An 18,833-nucleotide genomic window follows, 5' to 3' on the forward strand; every position below is an offset into this window, starting at 1 on the left:
TTAAATGAGGTTTGGGCTTAGTCTAAGCCTAGTTTGAAATCACTTGACCCAATAGCCCACTAGCTCAGCCCGTAAATCCGATAATTGCGCGAGTTCATTTGAATCAAGTTCGTTGAACTCTAAAATTTTGACGGTTGACACAGTCCAACAAGGAAAGCCCATTGGGCATAGATAATTTTCACGGCCCGGCCCGATGCAGGACACTAGCTTCGTATGCACAGGACCAACTGTTCGAGAAGAGGAGATGATCCGAATCCAATGTTTCGATTTTCGAGTCTTGTCAATGGAGTTTGTAGGGCCTCATTCTTCTTTCTTTCTACTGTAACTCCCTTCCTTTCTCTGAGCTTTTAGAGAGAGAAAAGTATTGAGAGTTGAGAGAGAGAGAGAGAGAGAGAGAGTGGGAGGTACAATCAATAACTCATCTCATTGAATGCTCTCAACGACACAAAAGTGATAGCATTCAATTCCTGGCATCTAACCTGGTCTCCCTTTTTTTGAGGCAAGTCCAGTTTAAATTCAACTACCACTATTACTCACTTCAATTCTCTCATTTCAAATTCTTCATAAAAAAAAAAAAAACCCCTCAATAAATCACTCACTTTAATGCAAAACCCATTAAGGAATACTCAAATTTGTGCATTTTTATGGGTACCCATTTGGGCTATCTCTCATTATCATCACATTCTGTTCCTTTGTGATTGTTAGTTGTGTTTAAGTGTGTTGTGTAGTGGAAGATTGTGAGAGCTTTGGAAAATCTTGTGGAGATTTAAAGATAGAAGAAAGAAAGAAAATATAAAATTGATGGATGGTTTTGCTGTAGATGTAGATGAAGATGAAGAGGCTGGTGGTAGGAGAGAAAATGGAGATTTTGGGACAGGTTCACATGCCCATGCCAAAGCCAAACACTACCGCTCTAAGAGGTGCACTTCTTAGCTTCTTACTTACATGATTTATTTATTGTTATTGATAGATGAAAAACCATAAACTTGAAAGACTTTGGCAAGTTTAAGATTTTTTTTCTTTTTCATCTTTTTTAAAAAAGAAATTATGAATGAATTTTGTTATTTGTCAGTGGCAAGCATATTACAATATAATTTTAATTTGTTGCTATTCTTTCATTTTATTGCCAATAATAATAGGAAAATGTTAAAGACGGTTAATGGGTGTTAGTTAAGACTGGAAAATATGTAAAAAGTGTGTTGAAATGTGTAAAATGTAAAAAAAAAAATGAAAGTGCATGGGGATATGTGAAATGTGTGTTGAAATTGTAAATTTTTGACATTATTTGAAGCTTAACCACTACCTGTGGTTAGCAGGACGACCCATAATTATTATGTATTTTCATTCTAATTGTGGTCTAATAGTGACTTCCCATTCCAAGCTTGTCTTTTGCCACGATAACCTATCTTTTTATTGAAGACTGTCCCTATATGGAGTTTGTTTGGAAAAAGATGTTCATATCTAAGTTGGTATTTTTGGACTTTTAGTAGTATCAATATTGACTAATTGTTATTTTATGTAAATTACACTGCACTGTAACATAGAGGTTTCTCATATCTTTTCACAATCTAAGTAGCATTATGCTTTTTCCTTTTTCAGTGCTACGGACAGGAACTTGGATAGTACCAGAGATGGAGTTTCACATTCAATGCAGAACAAATTCATTGAATCACATGTAATATCATGAATCTTACTTAATTATTCGTTTTCTGGTCATTTTGTACAACTGTTTCTTATGCAAGTTAATTCTTCAATTTAAAGACAACCAACATTCTTCAACTTTACGTGCATTGTAGTGATAGGTAAGATAGATTGAAAAGGATGAATTGGCCCCTATTCTAACTACAATTTCTTCTAGCAGGCATTGCCACTTTCAGAAAGGACTTGTGGAGCACGAAGTCCTCGTCACGGATACTCCATCAACATTAACACTGCTACTACATCAAGACATCGGGACTCGTTGGAAAAAGATGTAAGCTTTTGATGTCTTCCTTTCATGAATTTTTAGATGCAGGCTTACATGAATTTGTGTTGTATCCTTTCCTGTTTGGTCCCTTGGAGCTCCATACTTGAAGTTTTGGCTGGATCTATTTTTGAAAATATTTGATACAATATGGTTTTATGTATACAGAGTGGGTATAATGGCTGTGAATCATATTGTGAAGCAATCTATATAGATTGACTGGCTCCATTATGTTTTTGCTTGCAAAATACCACCATTTTTGGTTTTGGAAGAAATACCTTGATTTCTTTGTGTCGATGTTAGAAAAATTATCACCATTGGAAACAAATGCAATGGAAGGATATAATACACATGCTCCAACATGCTTTGGGTGAAAAAAATCCACATAACATTAATGGATATGATATGATCTTCTCAAAATCTCTTGAACTTTCTTGTCATCGATGACAAAACACTGAGCTTGTTGAGCACATTATCATAGACTGAGTTTTGCGTATGGCATTAATCTGCAGTTACACATCAGTTTCATGTTTTGATAATCTCCATGTATCAACTTTCTTTCACAAATGATGTATTGATTTGCAGATTGAGCAGCTGCAATTACGTTTGCAGCAAGAGAAATCTATGCGGATGATGCTTGAAAGGGCAATGGGTCGTGCTTCTAGTACTTTATCTCCTGGACACAGGCATTTTGCTGCACAGGTAACTGGAGTTAGAGACCTCAAATTTTTTAGATCTTCTGGAAAAACGAATCTAGAGCAACCATTCTGCTATTTGAAATATCAAATATTAATTAAAACCATGCAAAAAATGCTGAAATTTTTTATTAGCATCCAGATGCTGTGAACCAGGAATTAAGGTCGCTTTGGTCACCTTTACAAAATATTCAGCACTATTGAGTGGTGTGAATCCTGACCATTATGCATACTCAACACATATATAATGCATATATATCTAATGCCATTGATATTTCCAACTTAAGGATTAGTTTTCCTGTCTGGCAACCCGGTGAAGATCAGATCACATATGAATCAATATCCATAAATCTTCTAGCTATGCATAGTCCAATTATCATAAGGGCATTAATTAATTATTTTTATTTTATATGCTCATAGAATTTTGCAATGTGTATTTTTTATTTTCATTTTGTCTTGCAATGTCGCTTTTTAATTTTCATTTTGAGCTACAAATGTGGCAAGTCTAGCGGAAAGTAACCCTGCATTCTGGTTCATTTTAGACTAAAGAACTAATAGTGGAGATTGAGCTTCTGGAAGAAGAGGTTGCAAATCGTGAGCAGCATGTTCTCTCTCTCTATAGGAGCATTTTTGAACAATGTGTTAGTCGGCCTACTTCTGGGAAAAACTCTGGCATGACTTCACCAGCCCATACGAAGAATGAATCTAGGAAACACCCAAGTATAATTTCAAGTGCTTTTTGTTCCGCAAAGAAGTTCCCTCTTCGACCTTTCCAAGCTCTGACTTCTATAAATGACTCGGGGAAAAGAACTTTACCATCGCAATCTAGGACACGACATGCTCCGTTGCTTACTGGCAAATCCAACAATCATTTTGAGAAGACTCGGTCCAACCCCGGTAAGGTAGGATATTTCTTCCTGAATATTTAGTATACATCTTGGTCGTAGTTGAGATATATATTTGCCTCCAAGCATTTCTCCGAACTGTTGTGCATCTCTTACAATAACACTCTTTTCTTTGTATAAATTGTTTAATCTTGAATCTATACTTTTTTGTGACATGTCTTGTATGATGGCTTCATGTTTCTGCTAATGTATTAAATTTAACCAATACAAGTTGTTTCCTCACCTCCCAGCTAATAACTTCAATCTTAGCCTCTTGAAAACAGACCACTGTTCCTTTACAATTTCTCAACACTAGAGCTGGAATTGAAGTCCCTCTCCTCTTCTCCTCTGAGTGGTTCCAGCATTTCCATTTTCTTTTGATGACTGTAACAGCTTCAGCCTTCTATATGTTGTTCTTGTTGTTATGTGTGCATAATGTACCTTAGCTTTGTTGTTCCATTTTCAAAAAATGTAGAGCATCAGATCGAGAGTGTCTTGCTGGTGCAACCAATCTAGTTATTACCATCTTTATGATGATTTGATGACTCCATATCTTGCAACTGTTTGTTATTCTTTTGTTAACAACTCCATGCTATTAGATTAATCTGTCATTGAATGTTGTGGGCAAACAAATCAGAATGAATTTCCTTAAGTGTCAAAATACTAGTGACTTCTTGTTTTTCTATCTGTAATCTCAATTATTTGCATTAGGTTCAAGAAATGCTTCCAACTATGAACAAAACTTCAGTGCTGCGAAGCCTGAAAGATCATCTCCACCAGTGCCCAAGCAAGTTGTCTGAGGAAATGGTTAGGTGTATGGCTGCTGTCTACTGCTGGCTTGGTAGTTCAGTCTCTGCAAATCCAACAACATTAAAACGAAGTGGTATCAGTGAGGATAGGGACTGGTCTTGCAAATCCATGGTTGAAATATCTTCAATATCAACTGATAAGAACCACTTCTCTCGTGCATCTTATGCCATTAACAACTACAGGTACCCTTCCTTATTAAAAAGTGGTGCAAAAAGGTGGGGAACAAAAAAAGGAATTCAACAGTGTTGATTTTCTCTTTCCCCATGTGTGGAGGAATTTAAAATGTCCAATAGGGTGTGAATTGAATCAAGGTTCACTTGAAACCTGTTGAATAGCTTGATATACATTGTTGGGCCCATTTGCTAATTGCTTAATTGGTGATTTAACATGGTATTAGAGCCTAGGTTGGGGGGAGGTCTTGGGTTCAAGTCTCTCCATTTGCATTTGGTCCCGTTTGGCATTCTTTCTTCTGTTTGGTGACTTAACAAAACCCTCCCGTTTTCCTCATGTTTAAACTATAAATACCATTTGAGTCCAAATCCAGGCTTCGAACGGTCCATTCCCAAACAAATTCCTGCAGCTCTGGAAGTAAAAAGAAGAATCTTTAGATTGCCTAGGGTTTTGAACTTGTAAGTTCTTAGGGTGCAAATCAGATCTGATCCAATCCGTGGGAGGTTTCATGCTAATCCTGGTTCCAGTTCAGGTCAGATGATTTTATTATAGGAACACAGATTGAATTTATTGAAAAATGAACATAGTTTGCAGTTCAGGTCAGATGAACATAGGTTGAATTTATTGAAAGATCAAGAGGAAGGCCAAAAAAACTTAGGTTGAGGCTATGAAAAAGGATATGATTTGGATTTAATTATGTAAATGGATTTACATAGAGCATGGGGACAAAGATGATCCCTTGTAGTTGATATTAAGAGGTTGTGATCAAAGCTTTTTGAGTTGAGTAGACCAGTCCAGATGGTTCTAAACCCCAACTTCCTCCCTACCGGACCCCAAAAGAGAGACTCTTATGATTATGGCATACTGTTTGGATGCAAAGGTTGTTAATATTTATTTCTTCTTTTCTAAATCAGAGTTCTTGTGGAACAACTGGAAAAGGTGAATGTGGCACAGATGGAAACCAATGCCAAGATTGCATTTTGGGTCAACACTTACAATTCTCTCGTCATGCATGTAAAGATCGATAACTGGTAAATAGTTTGCTTTTTCTATTTATGCTCATATGGATCATTTTATATCTCTCTGGTATGACTTGTGCAGGCATATTTAGCGTATGGTATACCCCACAGCTCTTTAAGAAGGCTAGCTTTGTTTCACAAGGTAGTGCACTTTTTTTGGTTTCCATTTGGAAATTCATTCGTTAATACATTTTCACAGATTGGGCTTCTATATTTTGCACACATCTTATCTTATATTATGGCCATGGGTGAAAAGATTGTTATAATGTATTGAGAGACAGAGACAGAGAAAGAGAGTCGCAAAAATCTGATGAGGCTCTTTAGCTGTCTTATTTCATTCCCCATCCATCAAGCATTATTTCTAATGCTGCAAAATACCACAGGTTTAGTGAAACAAGGTGTAAACAAATTTTCTCAGTCTAATTGAAATATATTTTGGTGCAGGGTTTCTTCTTTCTTTCGGTTGCATTTGGTTGACTGTGTAAAATTACTTTTTCTTTTCATTGGAGGACAACTCTTCCTCTATGATATACTTTCATTCTCTGATTTCAAAAGGAAATGTTTTTGATCTTCTCAATTTTATCAAGTTTCCATTTCAAACCGTATTCTTCCTACATACTAAGCCTTGACGTGGACAACATTTATTAGAGAACAGCATCCAAGAATCTCCAATTTCCTTTTCAAGTGAATCCTTAATTTCATGTTACAATTTTTTATTGAACTAGAATCACCAATAAGTCAGTTTTGACCTAAATCTTGGAGTTCAATTTAGGACCACATGAGCCAAAGTTGTGAAGACAAGACTGCACTCAAAAGTGTTTGTTGGGCTGGGAATCGTCATCTAAGTTTTGCCCATCCTTGAGTCTTACCTCCTTTATATGTTCATATCTAAAATTTGATAGGTTTCTTTTGTGTAGTGCAGGCTGCTTACAACATCAGTGGCCACATCGTAAGTGCAAATGCCATAGAGCAGTCAATATTCTGCTTCCGTACACCTCGAGTTGGACGGGTACTACCATGCTCCCTCTAAAGCTAACATAGATGTGGTGGCAATTCATGAATGTTGGGGCCTGTTTAGTACTGTTTTCATTTTTTATGTTTTTGTTTTCGTAACAAAAACACTGAAAAGTTTTAAAACACAATCTTCTTTTCATTTTTATGCGAAAAAAGTTTTCGACAATTTAGAAAACTTATCAAAAGTGTTTCCTAAAAGGGGATTTTTTAGAAAAAAAAAGTTCTTAGAACATAGAAACCAAAAATGAAAAAACACCAACCTCCTTATTGTCTATAGAAAAATAATTAGGTTGAATTGCCATTAATTGCCTCACATGAACTGACTTGTGCACCAGCCATCTTATAGGTTTTATGATTTATCTGAGTTCTGACCCACTTAGCATTTTTATGATGTGCTGTGGGTTGTATGGAGACATATACGAACTTAAGTCTTGATTTGCAGAAAAATAAAATATTAGTTATCTGTGCATTATTAATATTAACATCTATTCTTTTGCATGAATTACAGTGGTTTGAGATTGTCCTGTCAAGTGCCATGAGGAAAAGATCTGGAGAAGAAAGACAACGCATCAGCTCAAAATTTGGTCTTCGTAATTCCCAATCCCTTGTTTGCTTCGCTCTTTGTACTGGAGCTTTTTCTGATCCTGCGGTAACTCCTTGCCTCCTTTACATGTTCCTTTTATTTTCGCGTCATATTGTGTCTAAAATATCACGAGTTTAAAACTTCTTGTCAGACGTTATCGATTAATGATTGTGATGCATGTATATTACATACCTTTTTCTTTTTCTTGTTTTGATTGGGAATGTGAAATTTTCCATTGTCATGGGATGTGCCTGCACGTTCAAACAGAATTTGATTTGTTAATCTGAGGTTGTTTCATACAACCTTGATTGCTACTACTGATCACCAGAATGAGTAGCAAATCTATAAATTGTAGGTTAACTTTTCAACCTCAAAACACATTCTATTTGTTGGAAAACAAGTGAAATAGGAAGTTCTGATATTTATTTTAAAAAGCGCTATTCCTAAACGTATTTAAATTTGTAGGCTTCGGGTTCTTAATACTTTAAATTGTTAGAGAGGGGGAGGGTTAATGCTTGATAGGTGCAAATTCACTTTGTTTTGATTGTAATCATTGTTTTGAAGTTATTTTTTTCAAACTTGCACTGTGTTTCAAATTAATGGAGCATGCGTCCCCTATGTGTCCAAATTGTGTGCAGTTTTAAAAAGATTAAAAACATAGAAGTACATATTTGGATGTGTGTCCAATATGTGTTTTGGACCATGTCTGATGACTATTGGTGTCCAACGTGTCCCACATGGATTGATAAGTAGGGTGGGTAACATGTCAACACCTATACACACACACACACACAAAAAAATAATAATAATAAATAAGAAGATAATAAATAAATAGTAGTTGGTAGTATGTATGATTCTTTAAATTTTAGGAAATTAGCTCGCAATTGCAATATTTATAATTGATGGTATCTTTATCTTCTTTCAAAATACATGTGACTTCAAACACAAAAAGTCCTAAAAATAGACTTGGTAATTTTATTTATTTATTTAATTTTTGTAGCTTAAAGTCTACACGGCATCAAATGTTAAAGATGAGCTAGAAGTAGCAAAAAGGGAGTTTCTTCAAGCAAAGGTGGTTGTCAAGAAGTCAAAGAAAGTGTTTCTGCCAAAGGTGCTTGAAAGATTTGTGAAGGAAGCCTCTATCGCCTCTGATGATCTTATCAACTGGGTTGCTGAAAATGTTGACAAGAAGCTTCGTGACTCAATACTGAAAAGCATTGATCGTAAAACCAGTAGAAAGGCATCGCAAGTCATAGAGTGGTTACCTTATGATTCAAGGTTCAGGTATGTGTTTTCTACAGATTTAATGGATAAACCATGGCGAGCGTGACTCTCTTTATGAATTCTTGGAAGCAATATACCTTGTCACGAGTCTTCATTGTTTCTTGGCTAAATGAACAAGAAAAATAATGTCCATAATTCAACATGCAAGTGATCCCACTCCTTGTACATTTAACTACTGTCCTTTAGATCTTTGCCAATTTCAGGTGTATTGTGGTGGTTATCTGATCTGAAGTTACTTTTGCGCATCTGTTGTAACTTGAATCGATTGACTGGTTTTAAAAAAAAATTTTTTTTTTTTTTTTTTTTGGTGATTCAAATTTTATTAAATTATCTGGGATTTCTGTTGTTGCAATTTAATTGTAACCCGGTGGAAGATGTGTTTGTTAGATAATGTCTCAATGGGACCACATAATTAAATGTGGTCTTATTATTTATAAGAAGCCTACAATTTAAGTGATTCAATTTAGTTAATAGGCTTAAGGATATATGTGTTATGGACCTAATGTGTAGATACTAGTTGTATAATTTCTATTTCTATGAGAGGCAGAAATAGAAATTAAAATATATTGGTTAAAGTTGGTTTTCATTCCTTTTGAACTTCCACAACCTTTCAGTTTTGAAAACTAATAAATAGAAATTAAAACATATTGGTTAAAGTTGGTTTTCATTCCTTTTGAACTTCCACAACCTTTCAGTTTTGAAAACCAATAAATAGAAACTAAAACCAATAATGGTTAAAGTTGGTTTTCATTCCTTTTGAACTTCCACAACCTTTCAGTTTTGAAAACTAATTACAACTTTTAAAAGGTTATGGTCCCTATTCCTTCCCAGGTAGAAATAAGAACACTGTCATTTTTCCTAAATCCTCTCAAGGAGAAACATAAGGCACCAAAGGGGAAAGGATTAGAAGGCAATAACATAATCAATAACAAAGAGTTCATTGATAATCATGCTTCCGTTTAACCGTTCATCAATGGATTCAGGGATGTCATTTTGTCTTGATTTCTTGATAATACACATGGTAAATGATCTAAAGTGTAAGATTTATGTTCTGAAATTTATGTTGACAGTGTTATGCCACTATACCGCACACAACTGAGTTTTGAAATGATATTGTGCCGGAATGAAATTGAGATTGGAATAGGTTAGAATGATTAGGTAGAAATAGCTATTTTTATTTAATATTTGGTAAAACACAGTAATTAATTCGGCTGAGGATGAAGTTTTCTGATGATAGAGGAGAGAGACGTCGTGAGATTCTGATTTCTGAAATGAATTTTGTTTGTAAACGGGAAAGTGTTATGAAGCATTTTGATATTTAAAACAACAACAAAAAAAAAAAGGAAAGGAAATGTATTACTTCTTAGTTGTGATATTATTTTTTTCTTTGGCAGCTTGCGTACTGGTATCATTTTTATTTTATGTTTAAAAAAAAAAAAAACTAAAATAGAAACTTTGTTTGGTTAAATATTATTCTTTTTTATTTGCACAGAACGAAATAGCATATATATTATCCATAAGGTAAAACAGTTACAGATTTTGCAAGCTTGTGTGCTGGTTCGACCAGCACCCTGTCCAAATAGAAAGGCAGAACTTAAAACCAAAATATCTTGCACTATTAAATCTACCTCCCAATCTAAACTACATTTTTGTTCACACTATCAACTAAAACTTTACAATCAATAAAAATAGATAGGCAGGTCAAGTTTGGCATCCTCAAAAAAATTTAAAAAGTCAAAAAGTCACTATCGTATTTAAGTCACATCATCTTATTTAAGTCACATCACCTCTCTAACACATCACTTCAAACCCAACCCAAATCTAATCCATATTTCATAAAAAGTCAAAAAGTGCACTTATTTAGTCTTCCCAAACTTGGCCTTAATAATCGTGACAGCCCACTAAATAGCGTCCAAAAGAGCTCTTGCTTCCACTAAGAATGGTGAGGACAGCCAAGTGGATATCCCTTGTTGGTATACCTGCATTTGATCTTCATCAAAACAAACCTATGCTAGGCCTGTTGCTCCATTACCCTGTTGCCATGCTCTATCCACCACACAAATAAAAAGCTAAAAATCATTAGAAGCCACACAATTATTTACAATAACACAACAGTTATTAGATGATGAAAATATTCAACTGTGAATGCGTATAGTCCGAGCTAGCATTGGTCACATCTATGTTGCTAGTGGACCATTGCAATTTAAATTCATTAACCAAACATAAGGTCTGTTCCATTAACAATTGTTCATTTTCAAAAACCTTAATATTACGCTATCTCCAAATTGTCCAAAGAATGGCTATGGAATGGAGAATGATCTCATCTTCATGAACAGTGTTAACCCACTCCGTCCACTAGATAGTAAACCCAACATGGTGACCTATCGAGAAATCCAACCCCAAAATTGTGCCCCTCCATACACGTTGAGACCACAAACACTCAAAGAAAACATGCTCTCTCGTTTCCTCACTTCGACCACATCTAGCACATAATGTATCAAGTGGTATGCCTCTTCTTCTAAGCTGTCATTGTCCCGGAAGAATGTTATGAAGACATTTCCAAAGAAATAAACTCAATTTAGAAGGCAAGTTTGTCTTCTGCAATTTTTTCCAAACTAAAGGATCAATTTCATTTCCGCAATGATTACCCTCCTGTCTATGTTTAGTAGCAGACTAATAACCCGATTTAACCGAAAAAATTTCATTTTTGGTGTTGGTCCATACCAATTTATCTGGGCAAGAAACTAAAGGAATGTGTATTCGTAATATCAAGGGACCACTGTTGCCGGAAATAACCAAGCAAGCATATCACCTCACCAGCAATTGTTTAGAAAGTCCATCAAATGTGCCACTTTCCTTGTTGGAAAATATTTGGAAAGCCCAAATATTTTTCATACCTATTAGTATCTAATTTTTCAAAAAGTGCTTTGGTATAAAAATAAAAACATTATGAACATGATAAAAAAAATTAAAAACATTTCATCACTTTTGATTCCAAAAACCAAACAAATAAAATAAATAAATAAATAAGGATACTAAAGACTCTCACTAACAATTTACACAATATGTTAGTGGTTATTAGTAAAAGTGTTAAAATAAAACAAGATACTAAACATTGGGCAAATGTTAACGGGTAATACTTGGATATTAAATGATATTAAAAATTATGTTAAAAAGTGTTTTCGAAATGATAAAAATAAGTTTTGAAATCAATGAAAGTTATTTTAAGATTAGCTCACTTTTCTTTGTATTTTTGTTAGAGGTGAGTATCGTATCTTGTTCGGATCATGTCATATTGAGTTTGTATATCAAAGGTATGAACACGAACGTGACTTGTTTAATAAACGTGTCATATATGCAAAGACTAACACGATCTCTTAATAATCATGTTAATCTGTGGATGACATGATTGACACGATTAATTTCTAAATCTATTTATTTACCAGGATACGAACGACCCAACAAAAAACCTATTTGAGTGAGAGAAACAAAAATGGAAAATTTTGTTTAAAAGAAAAGAAAATAAAAAATATTGTTTGAAATAAAAGAAAAAATATATATAATCAAGAGAACAAATATATCAATTAATTAATATAAATATCTATCTATATATATATATATAAAGTTATACATATCGTAAATAAGTTATTTTTGGGTTGTGGGTCATGTTCGTATTAACGGGTTGCACGCTAAATTAAACGGGTTAAGTGTGCCATTTTTTGGTTTTACAGGTTCAATCCAAACACGATCTGTTTATTATATGAGTTTATAAATCGTGTCATGTATGCGTTCGTGTCAAAAAAATGCTCAATTTTAACTTGTTAATTTTATATACGGTTCAAACCATGATATCGTGTCATATCGGGAATTTTCATCCCTAATTTTTTGTTAAACTTTTAAGTACTTTGTTTTCTTCCCAAACAACATAAATAAGCATGGGGATATCCAAACATTCCACATGACTCATGAGATACAAAATGGAATTAGGATTATAAAATCAGACGGTCCAAAACAGCCTAATCATTTTTGTTTTGTGGCTGTAGATTGAATAATGCTATATATATCAATTAATATATTAATTAGTGTATTAATTAATGATATAACATACTTTAAGATATTTTTAATATTTATAATTTGTATAATAGATAGAGTTAATAATAATATTATAATTAGTATTAATATATTAATTAATCTACTAATTGATATGCGTAACACTGTAGCGGTAAATTAAAAGCGTTGTTATAGCGACCTAATCTATCTGCTGACCACCACGTGTCCCTCTTGATTGTTTCGTTTGTTTTCGTATGCTTTTTAGGATAGATAAAAGGTGGCCCAAGTCAACTCTAATATTTAGTAATATTTGATAAGGAAAAGAAAAAAATGGAGCTAGAGCGAGAAAGAGAGGGGAAATCCATCTCTTCAGAGGAAACAGATTTGCTCCGGCGGAGCACCAAGAAAATCAAGCGACGACGGGAGGACGGGTCGCTGGAGGAGATTGACGACAATGGAAGTGGTTCCTTTGGCATGGACTTTGGGGAAGCTCGTGAGGTATCTTACACCCCTTCGAGGTTGCCTGGTTCGTCTTTCATGGAGGCCCTCACTAGCGATAACACCAAGCTCTGGTACCAGGGCGACAGTGACGATGAGGGCACTACCCTACATGAGGCGGTTGACACCCAGATAGTCCCTGATTGCCCCAGAATCACAGTTCTACCTGAAGAACTGTCAACCCTTCGAGCTCCATGGCGTAAGGCCCTCATAGTCAAGGTCCTAGGGCGTGTCGTCGGATATCGTCTCTTGACACAAAGGATGAAGCAGATTTGGCAGCTTCAACACTCTATTGATGTAGTTGATGTAGGCGAGGGCTACTATCTGGTTCGATTTACATGTAAGGCCGATTATGTCCATGTTTTGTTGGATGGGCCATGGGTTATTCTTGGGCATTATCTCACCGTCAGTAAATGGCGCCCGGATTTTCGCCCACTTGCCAATGAACTACCGTCTACCATGGTTTGGATTCGATTTCCTGGAGTGCCAATTGAATACTTTAATGAAAACCTATTACTTCGATTAGGTGGTTTGGTCGGTCGAGCCATCAAAACAGATAAGCTTACAGCGGATGCATCGAGAGGGAGATTTGCTAGGGTCTGTGTTGAGCTTAACCTCAAGGATGCTCTGGTTTCTAAGGTGGGTATCAACAATGTGGAGTTTACTGTTGAATATGAAGGTTTACACCTTATTTGCTTTGAATGTGGGAAGTATGGCCACAAACAAGATAGGTGTCCATCGTTAATGCCACCTATGGGGACGGAAGTTGGGAATGATACTGTGCCTGGGGCGCCGGCTATCGACTCCTTGCACACCGGCGTCGAGTCAGGGCCAAAGTTTGGACCCTGGATGCTTGCCCAATCACATTCTCGGGGTACAGTCAGCCGCACGCGTCGTACGAGTTTTGACAAAATTGATAATCCTTCACTCTCTGGTAATGGTGGGAGGAGGACAGTGGGTCCAGCCAGCGCATATTCACCCGTTCAGAAGGGTAAGGCTGTGGTGTCCCATGGTAATATGGGTAATCATTTTTCAGCCCTCATGGATGCCCATAGTAATACCTTCAGTGATCAAGTTGGGCCAACGCCTGCTTTGGATACAATAGGATTGGGCCCTTTTTCTATGGGTTGTGCTGCTACTGTTGGGTCGTCTGCTGGACAAACCTCCCGATCCATCCCTCTCACCTCTCCAGCTCACTCCAAAAAGCCCCTCCCTCAAAGCCCACGGCGTAAATTACCTGACCCCCCTCTGCAGGCTGCCTCTAGTCCACATAAAGCCACCAACCACCCACGTGCCACTCCCTATTTAGCTCCCTTCAATCCTTCCATATCTTTACAAGACTTTTTCCCCCCCCTCCGATCCTTCATGGCAGGAGGTTCAGAAACTAGGAGAGAGAGTCAAGATGGCCACTCCTTGGCAGCCCACCCTGTCACCCTATCTCCTAGCCCTCCCATTCCTTCCCTACCTCTTGATCAGATGGTCACTACCGTTCCTGGTTGTCCACCAGACATCTTGCCCAATTCTAGTCCCTCACTACTCGTTAATCGATGTGACCCAGCTGATGGTGCAAGCTGCCCATCGTATTCTACTGAGAATGTAGTGCAATCCCGCGATGCTTCTTACCCAACTCTGGATGCGCAGGGGTCTGTTGTAGCAACTACGGCAACAAGGGTTGATCCACCTGGGTCAACTGAGATGGATATTTGATACGGCCTTTGGCCCTCCCTTTTTGGCCAACTCCATGAAGGTTCTTGTTTGGAATTGTAAGGGAGCTGGTAATGATGCCACGTTCAGGACAATTTACGAAACTTGTTAGGTCTCATGACCTTGTTATTTTGGTCCTACTTGAGACTCGTGTTGCCAGCCAGAAAGCGAAACGCATAATTCGCCGAACCCGACTTTCAGATATGGCAGCTGTTGAAGCTACGGGTTTTGCTGGTGGCATTTGGTTGTTTTGGCGGGCTGACTTAGTGGAAGTGGAAGTTCTCCCTCCCAATCCCCAAGCTCTCAGTGTTATTATTCGGAGACAGAATGAAGCAGATTCGCTCTTCATAGCTTTGTATGCTAGTCCAAACTTTTCTTCTCGTTCGGAATTATGGCATTATCTGGTGAATTTTGCTTCTGGTCTTTCCCTTCCTTGGCTTATTGCGGGCGACTTCAATGAAATAAGTTCCAATGCTAAAAAGCAAGGAGGTGCACCCTCCACCGAACGACGCCTCTCGCGATTCATCCAAGTTATGGATGAATGCCATTTAACTGACTTGGGGTTCTCGGGACCCAAATTCACTTGGACTAATGGTCGTCATGGCCTAGCTAATATAAAAGAACGACTTGATAGAGCTCTCTGTAATGACCAGTGGCATACCCTTTTTCCTGAAGCTTGGGTCCAACATCTTCCCAGAGTTAATTCTGACCACTGTCCAATTCTTATTTCACTTCTTGGGGTTGTCCCTCACCCTTTGCGACGTCCGTTTCGAATGGAGGCTGCGTGGTTAACCCACCCTACGTTTGAAACCCTTGTGCAACAATCATGGAACTTTAATGAGAAAGACTTGCTGCTTACAATTGAACGGTTCGTGGTTGCCGTTACTACTTGGAACAGGGAGGTGTTTGGAAATATTTTCTGGAATAAAAAGCGTGTGTTAGCAAGACTGCATGGTATCCAAAAAGCTTTGAGTTTGGCTTCCAATCCGTTCCTTGAAGATCTTGAATCTCACCTCACCGTGGAGTATAATCAGCTGTTGTTGCAAGAGGAAATGCTTTGGTACCAGAAATCTAGATCCAATTGGCTCATGTTTGGTGACGCCAATACTCGTTTCTTTCATACTTCGACCCTTATTCGACGCAAGCGCAATAGGATCATGGCTTTAAAAAATGATGATGGTACTTGGTGCACAAACCAAATTGAGCTTCAAGCTAGAGCTATCCAGCATTTTCAGCAGTTGTTTAAGACTGAAGTTGTGGGTCCTGTTTCTGCTCTACCTCAGTCATTGCCCTGTTTAACACCGCAAGAGGTGACTGCGCTAGCGCGCCCTATTAGCCTTATGGAGGTTAAAAATGCAGTTTTCTCTTTAGGCCCCTTTAAGGCCCCTGGACCGGATGGGATTCAACCTTTCTTTTACCAACGTTTCTGGGATACTTGTGGGCCTGCTCTCACCACCGTTATTCAGGATATGTTCCAGTCCGGGCACATTCCTGTGGATTTGAATAAAACCTTGATTACACTTATCCCCAAAATTGATCACCCCTCCAGTTTGACCCACTTTCGACCTATTTCCCTCAGTAATGTTACTATGCGGATTCTCTCCAAAATTCTGGTGATTAGAGTGCGGCCCCTCTTAACCAAGTTGATTAGCCCCTTTCAGGGTAGCTTCATTCCAGGAAGGCAAGCAACTGATAATATTGTGTTGGTTGGTTCAAGAGCTGTTACACTCCATGAAGAAGTCTAAAAATACCCACGGTACAATGGCCATAAAAGTCGACCTAGAAAAGGCATATGACCGAATTGAATGGAGCTTCTTGGAACAAGTGTTAATTGAAATGAACTTTCCTCTTTCCTGGACATCCCTAATTCTACAATGTGTGTCTACGACTCAACTTGCAATTCTCTGGAATGGTGAGATTACTCCATACTTTCAACCCTCTAGAGGTTTACGTCAAGGGGACCCCCTTGCACCTTACCTATTTCTCTTCTGCCTTGAAAAATTGAGGCGGAGTATATCTGAGGCAGTCACCCAGCGGCAATGGAAACCAGTTAAGGTTTCTCAGCAAGGGCCTAGTTTTTCGCATCTTTTCTTTGCGGATGATATGTTTCTATTTGGGGAGGCTTCTACTCGGCAGATGTCGGTCATTAAGCATATCATGCAATCCTTTTGTGCATCCTCGGGCCAACGAATTAATTTCCAGAAATCTAGGATTTTCCTTCCTCCAGCTGTTCCTCGACAAACTGGACAGGATCTGAGTTTGGACAATGGCATCCCTATTGCCTCTCACTTGGGTAATTATTTAGGCGTCCCTTTGTTACACAATCGCGTGTCAAAAGGCACGTATAATCACATTCTTGATCGGGTCCAGCACAGGTTAGCAGGGTGGAAAGCTCGTCAACTATCTCTGGCTGGCCGAGCTACTCTTATTCAATCGGTCTCTTCCTCCATACCTGCATATGCTATGCAATCTACACATCTTCCTAGTTCAGTGTGCTCAACTATTGACAAATGTCACCGTCGATTTCTTTGGGGTGGTGATCAAGCGCAGCAGCGCATGTCTCTTGTGGCTTGGGAGGATGTGTGTCAGCCTAAAGGAGATGGAGATTTGGGTCTTCGCAAGATGAGGGATGTCAATAATGCCTTGTTGGCCAAGTTGGGTTGGCGTGTGTTACACGAATCCGCATCTTGGGCTAGTGCTCTTCGCAGTAAATATCTTCCAGACAGGAGAAAGTTGTGGGATCCTTGCCCCACCAACTCATCTTACACTTGGCGTAGCATCACCAAGGGAGCTTATGTGATAAGGGATGGATCTCGCTGGCATGTGGGCAATGGCCGTTTGATACATTTTTGGACAGACTTGTGGTTGGGTGACTCCCCTCTTCAACAGCGTGTTATTTCTCCCCTCCCAGCATCTGAACTTGTGCTCAAAATTTGTGACTATTGGCTTGAAGGAACTGGTTGGGATTGGAACCGATTGGTTTGTTGGCTCCCTTGTGCAGACTTAGATACTTTGCGTGCCGTTATGGTTCGAACGGATGATGGAAATCCTGACCTTTTAAGTTGGAAGCACTCCCCCAATGGAACTTTTTCCACTAAATCAGCCTACTCTCTTCTTCAGCAGCATAATCCACCACGGGATGATCTTTCAGAGGGATGGAAGCAGATCTGGTGTAGTGTGGGGCCTAATAGATGGAAGCATTTCACTTGGCTTGCACGGCGGGACCGCCTGTTAACCAATGCAATGAAGCATCAACGACATTTGAGTGTTGATTCATCATGTTGTATTTGTTTACACCATGCTGAGACTACACTTCATGCACTTCGAGATTGCTATCGATCGAAACGTGTTTGGTCTGAGCTTATCCCTCTTTCTCATTGGCTACAGTTCTTTTCTCTTCCGTTAGCTGATTGGATTGATGTGAATATGGGCAAACCCCCTTGGACTGATGTTACCAGCCGTAATTGGGCACTAATTTTCATGGCTGCTATCTCATCCTTATGGTTTTGGCGTAACCAACAACTTCATGATAGTGTTTTTTAGGAGCCAGTTCAACCGGTGGAACTTATCCATGGCCGGGTTAAGGAATTTCAACTTCTTTCTAATAAGACTTTGCCCAGGAAGGATGCAACTACCATCCACGTGGTATGGCAGCACCCCCCGTTGGGATGGGTAAAGCTCAACGTTGATGGTGCAGTCTGTCGGCGTACTGGTAAGGCTGCATGTGGTGGTCTGCTTCGCAATGCTCAAGGAAAGTTGTTATGTGGTTTTAAGCAGCAAGTGGGCCACTCCTCAATTGTGTCTGCTGAATTATGGGGTCTCTGGCACGGGTTGCAGTTAGCTTGGCACGAAGGACGTCATCGGGTCGTCGTTGAGTCGGATTCAGCAGAAGCAGTTTCAGCCTTGAGAAAAACCAACCCACTACACCGTCAGTTTAATTTATTACACGAAATTTGGGAGCTTATGGCAAGGAGTTGGGAGTGCGACCTCCAACAAATTGGGCGGGAAGCTAATGTCTGTGCTGATTTACTTGCGAAAGGGGCCCTTAGTATGGCTGTTAATAGGGAAGATTTATTAGATGAGGCATCTGTTTTGGCTCCTGCTTTAGATAGAGATATGTGGGGGCTTGGTTCCTCTCGTAGTGTTCTTCCTTAGTTT

The 18,833-nt window shown here is 38.4% G+C and overlaps 1 protein-coding gene across 2 annotated transcripts; it reads left to right on the forward strand.

Annotated features, from left to right (window-relative positions):
• Positions 1-279: 279 nt before the first annotated feature.
• On the forward strand, positions 280-8,720 carry LOC114270760 (electron transporter, putative (Protein of unknown function, DUF547)). Of its 2 annotated transcripts, XM_082895961.1 has the most exons (12): positions 280-499; positions 821-920; positions 1,600-1,675; positions 1,862-1,972; positions 2,549-2,665; positions 3,201-3,560; positions 4,254-4,534; positions 5,438-5,537; positions 5,625-5,684; positions 6,465-6,551; positions 7,065-7,205; positions 8,140-8,720. In XM_082895961.1, exons 3-12 carry the CDS (start codon positions 1,649-1,651, stop codon positions 8,467-8,469), a joined length of 1,614 nt encoding a protein of 537 aa, XP_082752087.1. In that variant the 5' UTR covers positions 280-499; positions 821-920; positions 1,600-1,648; the 3' UTR covers positions 8,470-8,720. The 2 variants fall into 2 exon arrangements, with proteins under 2 accessions (XP_082752087.1, XP_028068147.2); XM_028212346.2 differs by lacking the exon at positions 280-499 and having other exon boundaries at positions 502-920.
• The last annotated feature ends 10,113 nt before the right edge of the window (positions 8,721-18,833 follow it).

The sequence above is a fragment of the Camellia sinensis genome, chromosome 11, assembly GCF_055761805.1.
Source record: "Camellia sinensis isolate YWXY chromosome 11, ASM5576180v1, whole genome shotgun sequence".
In the NCBI taxonomy this organism is placed as follows: domain Eukaryota; kingdom Viridiplantae; phylum Streptophyta; class Magnoliopsida; order Ericales; family Theaceae; genus Camellia; species Camellia sinensis.

Bases quoted from the DNA above. Each gene is read 5' to 3' on its own strand.
- LOC114270760 (XM_028212346.2), top strand. From the start codon at position 802: ATGGATGGTTTTGCTGTAGATGTAGATGAAGATGAAGAGGCTGGTGGT. The intron at 2,666-3,200 runs GTAACTGGAGTT...GGTTCATTTTAG, and splicing joins ACAGGCATTTTGCTGCACAG to ACTAAAGAACTAATAGTGGA. The intron at 6,552-7,064 runs GTACTACCATGC...CATGAATTACAG, and splicing joins GTACACCTCGAGTTGGACGG to TGGTTTGAGATTGTCCTGTC.